This window comes from Curcuma longa, chromosome 10 (genome assembly GCF_044706935.1).
Source record: "Curcuma longa cultivar G26 ecotype Majalengka, Jawa Barat chromosome 10, ITB_CL_G26_1.1, whole genome shotgun sequence".
NCBI lineage: Eukaryota > Viridiplantae > Streptophyta > Magnoliopsida > Zingiberales > Zingiberaceae > Curcuma > Curcuma longa.
In genome coordinates this window covers 4786755-4799546 of record NC_133870.1, presented here as the reverse complement: position 1 = coordinate 4799546, position 12792 = coordinate 4786755, and the positions used below count along the sequence as shown (strand labels likewise).

Genomic DNA, 12792 nt, shown 5'->3' with positions numbered 1-12792 from the left:
ACCTAAATAGCTTGTCAGTCTGTCTTATCTCATTCACTCTGACTTATTCACCAAAAAATGGCAACAAAACACTTCTTCATTATTAGTTGCGTTCCTGCAGCTATCGAAGATACCCAAAATTACAACTTTCTCCTACTGAATTCCATTCTATCATAAATTAGTCTGTTTGACAACTACACGATGCATAGCAAGCTTGTATCGAAGCCAGAGATAGTTAGATAGTAATACCCTCTTCTATCGTGGTTAATTGTAGTTTTTCAATTGACCTCTTTACAAATAATTGTGAGATCGACTGTGTGAAACCGTTAAGATGACAGATTCCACCTTTGACAGAAGACACATCAATTCTCGTACAGTTAATTCTTTGTACAGTTAATTCTTTTATTTATGTAAACGAAGAGACATGAGCACTGAGCAAATCTCATCGGTTAGGAACGGTGCAGTGGTTCATCGGACTGCTTATGCGACACATGGATCAGCAAGCTCTCTCACTCCCATTGAAGCTAGAGTTTGCTCTCGAAGCTGACTAGCTAGCAATCAAACGAAGACAATTCTCAGTTCTTCGAGGGTTGTTTACTGAAATTTATTTCCTCTCGTTTCTATCCTTACAAAAACAGGGCCATGCGGCTATTTCATAATCTTGATCGTTGAAACACAAATTTAACCTAGACGAATGCTCCATAAACATAATTTTCTCGAGATGATCATGAAAAAAAGCCATTTGAAATATCTAATTGTCGTATATAAAAAGTAAGAATGGTCTAAAGCACAAAACTATTTGGATTAGCACTGACTATTTAATTTTCTGAGTAAATATTTTTCAAAATAAACCATTCAAATATTATTGCATACTATATTAAATTATTTTTTAAAAAATAAATATAACTGCGGTGAATAATGACAAGAGTTGACTCAGGGCATATGGATTTATACCAAGTAAAAAAAAATATATGTATACAAGCAAAATTATGGAAATAGCAAAAGACAATTCATTTAATACGAGATAGGGACAGTACAAGACAATTTATTTAATAAGGGGTAGGAAAATAAATGACTTGCAATTGAAAAGTCACACTTAAACTAATAATAATAAAAAATTTAAAAATACAATTAAAAATTAATGTGACAAAAAATGTTGAGCCAAAACACACAGATGTATGTACTTCTCAGCAACCAAAAAACTGATGCAAGATTTTGAGTACCGCCAGTTTCTGTGCATACTCTGAACTGGTCTTGGAGCTTTAGTTTCACTGGATTCCTTGAAAACTGTATGCCTCTTCACTTTTAAATTTCACAGTTACGTGTCCAAGGAAACAGGTAGCCAATTCTCATGGATAAATAGCTACAGGCTCACAGAAGTTGGAGCTATCAAGATGACAAAAACTAAAACTACATTCTATTCTACAGGCAACCATGTTGGTGCATGAGCAAGTCAAATCGTATACTTCATTTGGTACTGCCGGAGTAAGCTTTCGCCTTTCTCATAATAATCTTGTATGCTAATGGTCTGCAAAGTAAAATGTGGAGAATTTGCATATCTTGATGCACCCCTCCATGCATCCAACACTGGATCATATGCTCTGACTACCTTTAGAGGAGAGAGGTAAGGGCGGATTTGCCTGATTCCAGCTTCCAGGCGAGGCAACAAACCAGGAAGAAGTGCACAGCCTCCGGTAACAAATATGGATTTTGACATTTCAGCCTTCAGAGAATCGTCTACACTGGGAAGCCTCCGGAGTGAGATTCCTGCCATCTCATCAAGCCCAGCTTGATCGACACCAATCATGTTAGGCTGAAATAGAACTTCAGGACATTTGAAGCGCTCCACATCGAGAATGATCTGGAAATCCTCTGCAGTTTGGGGGCGGAACTTCTGAAAGTCAGTGGTTCCTCCTGGAATCGGGACTAAATCTGATCTAGGAACAAAATTTGGATCTATGTCCTGTGGAAGTGGGGAAAGATCATTAGCCAATAGGATGTAGTCATTGATTAAGATGAACATGATTCTGAAGTGGATAGAACATTGTACAAACATAATGAATAACTGTGGTAGTGGGTGCATACATATCAAACTGAGAATTCACTAGATAACTTGGCAAACAGATGCTGCAATTTGTATGAAATATGAAGTAAAAAAAGAAAAATCACTAACAAACCAAAGAAATGCATAGAAATTGAGAATGGTGTGATTGAAGCCGTACAATTTATAAGCATTACTCCAGGATCAAGCAAACTACAAACAATATGGCTAGGAACACATATTTTTTTTTCACGTTTGTGAGTCATAGAGAAATAGTTCTATCCATGCAAGACTTTTTAAAAAAATCTAAAAAAATGTGGATTTATCAAAGGCACGTGATTTATTAACATTTCCATGATTCCTTATTTCAGCTCGAGTAGAGAATACACATGCAAGATTTTACCATCTATAATGATTAAGAATTGAGAATATAGATGGTTGTAGGGAAAAAAATTGTTACAACTATTAATTAAATGCATATTCTAGATATGAAACAAAAACGAAACCATGTGGATCACTATACCATCATGGACATGTAGCAGCTAAACTAAGTTCTTTTATAAGCAATTCTTCTTGACTTCCAGAAAAACGGATCAAATAACATCGTTGATCATACCAAAATCTTATACAATTTCCATTTCAGCCCAAGGGAACAATATGATCAAGTCTAGGTGTCCCTCTGTATGTTAATCGATCAATCTCCTATTTATGATATCTTGGTTAATTTATTCATTTAGAATAACAAATTAAAGATTTATAAAACCCTTACTAGTAAAGATCTCACATACATTCAATTGATAATTCATTTCTTTTCTTATTATCAAATATTCATTTTAAAAGCATATGCTGGAAGTATGCAATCAAATCACTGCAAAATGACCATAGGCTATGTAGAAGTGTAAGGCATATGTCGTCCTTATCAAGAGAAATTGTTGAAAATTAGTTGTGGACTTAAAACTCTAACTAAGATATTTCTATAAAGAATCAATCAAAAAAGAGTTGATAAAAAAAAAATTCAGATTTATCACACAATGACTATATCTAAGTTTCTAACACCTATCCCTATTTGAAAGATATAGCACATGTGCAGAAAACTCTCTTTCTACTAGCAAATAATAATTCCTCCTGTCTACTGCATCAGCATAGTCATGTGACCTCCTTTGTTGCAACTTGGTGTAATTTCAAGAATGCTAAGTGAGTTCAAAACAATATACAAGCAGTATAGATAGGACAACTGAAAAAGAATGCATGAGGAGATGCATATGACGCAGCATGAAAAGCTTTTTAAAACAGTGCACGTAACAAATTTAGTCAAAGTTCAACATAGTTCATTTCCTTACTTATATTTATCATCTGCATGATCCAATAAGTTTCAATTTTTATTATAACTAATACCTTAGTGATCATATGTTAAATAAGCGACCAACTATGGTCACAAAAGCAAGAATGATTAAAGTACTAAACACACAAAATGACAAAAAAATCAAGAGAAAAAATGAAAAAAGAAATCTAAATGGGAAGTAGCACAAACAAACCTGGAGCCTACATGTGACACGAGTTAGTTCTGCTTCCTCCTCATCCAGGCTATTGTCATCATCATCATTATCCTTACTCATCAGTTTGTAGAGCTGCCAGTCTTCATCTCGAGCTCCAAAGGTGTCTTCACCTTTTCCTCGGTCAAATGCAGCAGATGTTAAGAGGCGCATCCTTTCCTTTTGAGCAGCAGTCAAGCGTTCGCCGCGCCCTACACCTCCTGATAAGTTATGATTGCCATTTGTTTTCGGCTTTTTCCTTTGCTCAACTCTCTCACATAAGTCTCTGTATCTAGCATGCATTTGTTCAAGGTACAACTCTGGATTCTCCCTGCAATTGAAGCAGAGAACAGAGTGAACACATTTTTTCTTCAAGGCAAAGTTAAAGACAATTGTCATAATAGTAGATAGCATCGCACAAATTCTACTAAATGATTTGACAAACAGGCACGCCTTTAGCAATTTGATATACAAAGCTAATTATGAGACTGATACAAAATCAAGATCAAATTAATAGTCATATGACCAATTAACAACTATAGTTTCTTTTTAACTCATAAAAATTAATAACGTTCTTCCATCTATCCTTGCTAAGCTTCTTTATTATCTTCCATGATAGCCATCCTCCCTACAACAATTTGAGAGAAGATTACCATCCATAAATGCAAACATCCTTCTGCACAAAATTTAAATTGCAGAATATTTTGGCACAAGATTACCATCCAAAGATGCTCATTTTAAGTCATATGTTACCATTCAAACATACTCCTTTCTTCTCTATCAAAATGTCATAGATTCAAAAGGACCTAAATACAACATTTACAAATAACACAGTCAAGCTGTGCTTCAGTACGAAAATTTTGTTAATAAGTAAAAGATGGTTTATGTGTATTGAGAAAACACATACAAACGTTTCTCTTCATCTAGTTGATTCTGTCTCTCCCGTATTGATTCCTCTTCAATACGCTTTTGTTTGGCAAGTAAACGGCCCTCTGAGGTGGTCTTGAGAAATATCTGCTTCTTCTTTTCTTTCAACTGTCAAGCAGATGCTGAAGTGTCAAATAAGAAGTCATTCACACTCTTCAAGCAAGCTTTGACTATTTTGCCCAGATAGCAAGTTGGATGAGATTCTATTGCATTTTATCAATGTGCCAAATCAATCAAGAGTCCAATCCATATATATATATATATATATAGGATATTGTTCATATATAAGATACCTGTTCAGGGGTTAGCATCTCATCAGGTACACTGACAAGTGGATATTTCTCCAACAATGAAGCATCATTTTTCTCCTCAACCTCAATAGGCTCACCTTTAGCCTTCCGCAAAGATTGTGTCACCCTATGAATGTTGGACTCAATTTCTTGCCTTGAGTAGAACTTTGTTCCAGATAAGATAGATGGCACATCATGTTCATCCACCTCATCAAGTTGTTGCAACAAATTTTCCAGACCATTCAGTTCATTTTCCAGCTCAGTTATCCTCAAAGACCTACGAGCAGCAGCCATATCTCGTAATCGTTGTCCTTGTTTCTCCTTTAAAGCAGCTCTCCGAGTAAGTTCTTCTTCAGATGGTACCTCTCCTTGAGCAGGTGCAACCCATGGCAGTTGCCAGCACCTAGTTTTTTCTTTAGCATCTTCATTTCCTTTCTGCAGTCAAATGAAGATACAGAGTTAGGAAAACAGGATTCATAGTATACAAAAACAAACAAATGCAAAGGTAAAACATTTTAAATGATCGAGATGCTCTAGAATTTCCAATAAACAGTGACCCAGTTCTAGAAGCCCATCATCCATATACCAAATATCTGATTGTCCAGTACGGCAAAGCATTAGAATCTGTGGTACCATCTACAAACAGACGTTAAAAGTGAGCTGGTAAAAAAGGTCAAGAATAATAGGTATCCCACCTGAAACTGCTGCAATTCAGAAGCAAAATCTTGTGCTACATAACAATGTTCCATCTTAAGCTCCTCAGCCTTCTCCCATGTAATGTTTGATCTATTGAAGGAAAATTGAGAATGAAGTACAAAAACAATAGATAGTTCATGAAACATAGAGTTCAGTGACATTTCATGCTGCAACATACATGTGTTGTGGGTGTTTGAGGGAAAGAAGCTGCTTCAGATAATCAGTAATGTGAAATCCACCAATGTTTGTTCTGCAGCATGCTTTAGTAACAGGTTCCCCTTGCACAATCTATATGACCACAGTTAATCAAAATGTATAGATAAAAAGATCCAAAGTCAAAATTGACAAACATAAGGGGAAAAGAACAAAAGTAGACACCAAAATTAACAAACATAAGGGGAAAAGAACAAAAGTAGACACATCACGTTCAACTAAGCACACTACAATGATTAAATGAATACTGATGAGGTTGTCTTAACAACACATTGTATGGATGTGTTGTCTAAGTTATAAATTGGCTGAAATATGTTGGGTTCCACAATATGTGCATATTCAGGTTTGTACTTTGCAATGATGATTTACACACAGTACATAACTTTGTACATGCCAAAATCACTTACTGGTATAACATGGCTTGTTGAAAATCCAGAGCAAACAGTGAGACCATCTTCATAGCATCTTCCATATTGTTGGTTCAACTTGTAACTAAAGATAGCATCAACTCCAAAGGCTAGATGTCATGCTCAAAGCATTAGAGAAAATAGCAACAGACAAAGCCCACACTATCACTCCAAGCCAATACAAATAACTCAAACATAATACATTCTTTGTAAAACAAGAAAATTACAATAAATAGCAAGAGGGAAATTTACCTATGGATGGTGCACCATAAGTCTCAAAGAGAAGTTCAGCCATTTTACTGCGTGAGGATAGTGGGTTACATATACATTCTGTCATTAAAATAGGATGATTGACCTATTCAAGGCAAAATAAAATGGAAAATATAAGATCAGAACAGTTCAAACCACAAAATTTAAGTATTTAAAACATAATTTAGCCTTTTCTTCTAAATGTTCCTAAGGCAATATTGTTTCAAGGAATATAAGAATTCAACGTGTGCAAGGAGAAACTGAAGTTCAGTATCATATATTCAAGTCCAGGAGCAAGAGATAGTGACAACACTAAGCTCATAAGATTATGTGCATGATTGAGACAGCCACACCAAAGAAAAAGAATGAGACATGACTCCACACTATATATCTCAATCAGATTATTAATTATGTTGATCATTTGGTGTTGTGCTCCACCTAAGCTCGTTTCCTGCACCCCCATTGAAAACAAATGATGCTAATAAAATATTAGTAACTTAAATAATAATAATCTGATTAATAACAATATAATATTGATCCTATTTCTAATTAATATGACTACTTTTGATTTAATTTTAATTTCAATTAATGTTCTCGATATGAATTTGTGATTATTTGTCATAAAACTATGTCAACAATTGGTTCATGCACCCGACCCGACCTATTCTTCACTGCTTTGTCTCCGAACTAATCTGAAAGCAACAATGACGCAAACAACTGATGAACAACCACAAAACATCACAAGCAAAATGGCACTACCTGAAGACCTTCCTCATGCAGCCTTCTCCTCATTGCCCATTGCACCTCTCAAAAGTTTCCTTCTTCTCCAAAGCCTGTCTACCCTACCTACTGATCTCTACAAGTTTTCCAACTTGGAGTCATTCAATTACAGAATTCTCAATCTGATCCTTCCCATACTACTTCAACATTATTCTTCCACTGTCTCCTAATTTCAGTTGATTTTAGTCAACTCCTATGCATTTTCTTGGATGATTTGTTGTGTCCTTAATGACTCGAATTCAGATCAGCACTTAATGATTCTGGTCATACTTAACCAAACAGTATCAGAATCGGCGAAGATTGCACCATAAGTTCTGGTCTACTTTTAAAGCCCTATTGCCCTATTTGGAATGTGAACATTTTCCACTATGCTGAAATATAGAATGTTGGAAGAAAAATACTTTTCTATTTTTACCATCTTAAAAATTTGAAACTTTTGTCTGGATTAAAATAAAATGATCAATTTGCATTTGGAATATCAAAATATTTCAATGTATTGTTCAATAGTGTATTATATATAATACAATAATGAACTTATGATTATATAGATAATATCGATACTATTATTATTAAATAAATATATTTAATATGATATTTTCTAAATTCTATTGTTGTGATTCATTTTCAAATTTGATGCTATTCATTACTTTCTTTTAGAACAGGTGGTGATATCGCAGGAACAATTAGATGTTCTCCCTACACTTTTTCATCTTGTCATGTTCCAAATATTATTTTTTTAAAAAAAATGTCACCCTGTCAAATACATTTTTTTACTTTCAATTTCTATCAGAATATGAAAAGTTGAAACAGAATAAAGAAGCCCAAACAAATAAACCCAGATACTCTTGGCATTATTATGCCCTTAAGAATGTCAAATGATGAGTGCATGATGAAGTCCATGGCCTTAGAAAGCAACACTTGGGCCACAAATATGATGCATAGTGGCCTCATTTGGCATATGCGAAACACATATGCAATTGAAAAAAAAGAGTTCCTATTTGGGTCACTTGAACTGGATTAGATTGAACCAAATTGACTTAGAACCTTAAAGCTACCAAAGATTATCACTAGGAAGCTTGTATATCCACATCACTTGTATATCATTTATATTATATTCTACATTGTAGATTAATATTGATTGTTAGGGATGTAAATGAACCGTACTTTCGTGAATAAGTTTGGTGTTTGGCTTGGTAAGAGTTTGTTTATGTTCGTTCAATACATACAAAATCAATTAAATAAACAAACTTGAACAACTCATTAAACTAAACAAACAAGCTTGAACACATTTAACTCATTAATGTTCGTGAACAACGTTCATGAACAACATTCGTGAATAACATTCATGAACAACGTATTTGTGAACAACGTTCGTGAACAATATTTGTGAACCATGTTCATCAATAAAACTCTTATCAACATACTAAATAAAGAAAGAAAGTTTCAAAATGAACAAATAAATTTGTATTATCAAGTTCAATAACCAACCAAACAAGCTTAAAATGTAAAAGTTTCAAACAATCAAACAAGTTTGAATTGAGAGCTCAATAACATCTAAACGAATCAAGCTCAAGCCAAGCTTGAACCAAACTCAAGCTCATAAAAATGAAACCAAGACGAGATTGAACAATCATTTCAAAAGCTTGGTTCATTTTAGGCTCGGCTTAGCTTGGTTACCTTATCAAACAAGCTTGAATAGCATAAAACTTAGCTCGGCTTGGCTTGTTTACAACCCTATTGATTGTTATATTTATGTGTTTTGTGATTTGTATTGTATGATTGAAATTTTTTCCCAAGTCGAACTATGAAATGGATGTATTGATAATACTTAACGCATATACTCATGTATGCTGCATAAACAAAATGTAGTGGATCAACCACTTACCACCTGCATGTGCCTTTATGGTATATATCTTAATCATATTTATCAATACTATTAATTTTTTCAGTTATGTCTGTTAGATTGACCCAATTAAGAAGCTTAGCACAGAAAGAGAATCTCAACAGTAAGAGGAGGTCAAAAAGTTAAATTTCAGATAAAACAAACAAGGAAGATAGATCCCCAGTAGTATGAAACAAAGTTCAAGACTTTTGATAAATAATGCATCATTATAAATCCATATATGAAGATGACTATTGGTTATACATTAACATGCTCGTTAAAACTGCTAGACTAAAATACCAATAATGACAATGAGAATAAATTAATTAGTTTGAGGTAGTATCGATAACCTCCGAATTAGCACCTAAGCGCTCAAATCCATAGTCAAGTACCTGCAAGAAATTATTGGATGTATCAGAAAAGCACACCATAAATACAAAAGGTTAAAAAAAAATTGCTTATAGAAAGTTTCTTAAGAAAAAACAGAAACTGTATATATAGATTTGACATAAAAAAAAGTGAGCCAAGCTGCATAGGGAACTTGCATGATCATGTTCTTGAACTTTGAGGAGGATAATTAGGGAGTACATGTACTACTAGGTACATACTTTCAGTTACTTTTTATCAAAATAGATCCTTGGACGTGTCAAGTAAATTCTCTATTTAGACATTGAGAACCAATTCTAAGAATAATCCGCATTGCAGTTTTGTCATACATTGATGGGCATTAGTCCTACCATTCCTGCTAGTTGCTTTCTTGTTTAAAATGATATGTCAGGCCAATTTCATCTTCCTAAGTTGTTTAATAATGCATGTTCAGGGAAATTATTTTTTTAATCCGTCATATTTCTTCTCAATGAAAGGTAGCATAGTTTTAGTGAAAGATTTGCTTGCCTGTCTTATGACTCATCTTCACCCAAACCACCACAGTATTCCAAATGGAATTTGTCTCTTCAAACAAACCATAAAATATCCCTTTATTTTTTCTACATTAGAATTGTATCCTTGACTTGTCACAACCTACACCTTCTCAATGAACCATAGCACTCATATTCAAGATTCTAAAAAAAACTATATAGGTGGAATGTGGTCAAGCATTAGATAAACAATTTGCAGTATACAACCACATATTCAGGTGCATACGTGGTCCACATTTTGTAATAAAAATTAGCATAAGTTGCACCATCTTTGTCAGGATCAATCAATATCGATACTGATCACCCAAGTTAGATAGGTGTTGGCAAAGGTCAATCAATCTTTTCCAGAAAATCAGCCATCTTAGAAATATCATTAGAGAAGTTTTAAAAACTTGAGATTAAGAAAGTACCTAGAAGTGAGAAACGAGTTAGATTCCACTAGAAAATAGATTGAAAAAATTGAAACGTAATCAAGATGATTGTGAAAATGAATGAGACAATTGAAATTTGGCCGAATTAGATTGATTTAGCAAACTTGAGGATTTAGAAGTTTTTCTTTTGATCCCACCTTTATGTCTAGCAAATGACAAGAGAGAGTGATAGAGCCTACTTAGCACTCTTGAATTCTAGCTTAACGACTCTAGATTGTCACGGATCAATAGTTCAACCCTACTACTACTCATAAATTGCCACTATGTAGACCAAGTCTCCTATTTATATCTCTAAGAGCCGATCAAGAGAAATTGTTGTCGATCAATAAAAATCCCAACTAAACCCTATAACATAAAATATTTAATAATGACTAATTTTATCGTATACAATTAACAACATATTGTTCAATAACTTCATAAGAATATGATTTCAACATTTATTGTAATAAATTTAGATTTTGTGATTTATTATAATACAATTGTGTTATTTATTGTTTCCATATTAATAAATATGAATGATGATTTATTAATGATCCAGTTCATATTTATTTACCTGAAAGTTCTCTCATATAATTTTATCAAATAATAACAAAATGATAATAACTTGATAATGATAATAATGTGTCATTGATAATATTGTGATAATACATTATATATTTTTGATTATCCACACAAGAAGAATACTAATAATGCGACATGGGTTACTTAGTATCTTTGGTTCTTCACACAATAAGTATGCAATACTAATAGTCAGCCAATCAGATACATGCAAGTAAAGTACTGCTTTGTAAATGTACAACACTGATTTATTATATCACTTAAGTTTCCAGCACCTGATGTGTATATTAACCAAGTAAGAAGATACCATAATAAATATAGGAAAAATGAAGTGAAGTTTATGCATGCATAATTGGAGGAGGCACATAGATTAACATGAACTGAAACCAGAACAGGAGCTCACATATTCCATGATTTCAAATTGATAAACCACATTGCAATCAAATGGTGAACGGTACGATGTCCTTGTGCAATCAAAGTACTTCATCAAAGCAGGATCTTGATCACCAACTAACGTGACCGCTTCACCTGTATTTTAGCAAAAGTGTTAAACTACAAATATCGAAATATCTCAGCAATTAAATTCTTCAACAATCTTGAAATAAACCTGAATATAGGTTGTGTGGCAAAGTTACATTCAACGGTAACCTTTAAAATGGAATAAATAAATAAATAAAATTAAAAATGAACAATATGAGTTTTTTTTACTCAGTGCAGACATAAATGATGATAGACCAGGAAGGAATCATGTGAAATTCCAGCAAGTTGTAATATAAAGGCAGCTCATTTACCTCATGGTATGAGTAACTAAGCAGTATAATATTTAAAGGGAATGACATTTAGATGAACACTTCTTTTCCTTTGTATGAGAAAGAAAATATACAAAATCACAAAAAGAGAAGAGCTGATCCTGTTATGTGGTTGCGGTCAACAATAGTAGTAACACCCTTGTGTCATAAATTCATTTCCTTTAGTGTTTTTTTGGCCTAGGATAGAAAATAGATTGTTTCCAATAGGTTAAAACAAAATCTTCAATTTTTAAGAAGAAAAAATGTGTTTGTATTGAAGTGTCAAAAACATAAGAAATCTAAGATATCGAAATGTAAGTAAAGTCAGACCGAGAATCATATCATTATAAACGAATGATTCAGGTGCTGCTTAACTAGATTAGTACAACGCTATCCTTGAAAGCCTTCGTTTTCCCATAGATAAAAGTGAGAGAGGATTCTAAATCCTGACCAGTGGCCTTGTGACGAGGCCTCTGAACGACGTTGCGGAAGGTGACCCGTGGATCCGACTCCCCAGCCCACCTGTAAGAAAGGAAAACGTTGGCAATGGGCAAGAGCAAGCAAGATAAGACGGCATCAAGGAGCCATCTAATTAACCCAGGGTGAGAGTGCAGCACGTAACCCTATTCGGAAGGTGGAGCCACCATTGTCAATCACAATGGGGGTGGTCGGAGAGAAGCGCGCGTAATCCGATTGCCGCGACGGCCTCGTGAACGAAGACGAGGAAGACGGGGGCATCGCCGATCTACTCCAAGTTCTTCCAGCCTCCTTAGAATAGCCGCGGGGCGATGGGGCTGTCGACGGATTAGGGTTCGTGCTTTTGATGGAGTAGGAGGAAGACGAACACTGTAGCAGTTGAGTCGAGTTGAGTTTGCTTGCGCACCTGAAGAGGAAGTAAAATAATAATAATAATAATAATAATGGGCAATTGCATTTGCACCCAAATAGTTTGGGCAATTACTTTTGCATGTCTAAGGACTTCTTTTTAAAAATAAAAAATAAATAAATTATGTTGTTTACTTAAATGTAAAAACAAAAAAAAGATAAAAACATCATAAAATAGCATATATAACCCACATCTTTATTCTAATTATTATGGATT

At 34.1% G+C, this 12792-nt stretch overlaps 1 protein-coding gene across 1 annotated transcript; it reads right to left on the bottom strand.

Moving 5' to 3' along the window:
* Positions 1-1130: 1130 nt before the first annotated feature.
* On the bottom strand, positions 1131-12539 carry LOC141836138 (actin-related protein 5). Its single transcript, XM_074723558.1, has 12 exons — positions 12313-12539; positions 12142-12212; positions 11306-11430; positions 9347-9388; positions 6338-6440; positions 6086-6195; positions 5644-5753; positions 5465-5555; positions 4773-5204; positions 4460-4587; positions 3556-3883; positions 1131-1942 (listed from the first exon to the last, which is right to left on the bottom strand). Exons 1-12 carry the CDS (start codon positions 12426-12428, stop codon positions 1433-1435), a joined length of 2166 nt encoding a protein of 721 aa, XP_074579659.1. The 5' UTR covers positions 12429-12539; the 3' UTR covers positions 1131-1432.
* Positions 12540-12792: the final 253 nt, after the last annotated feature.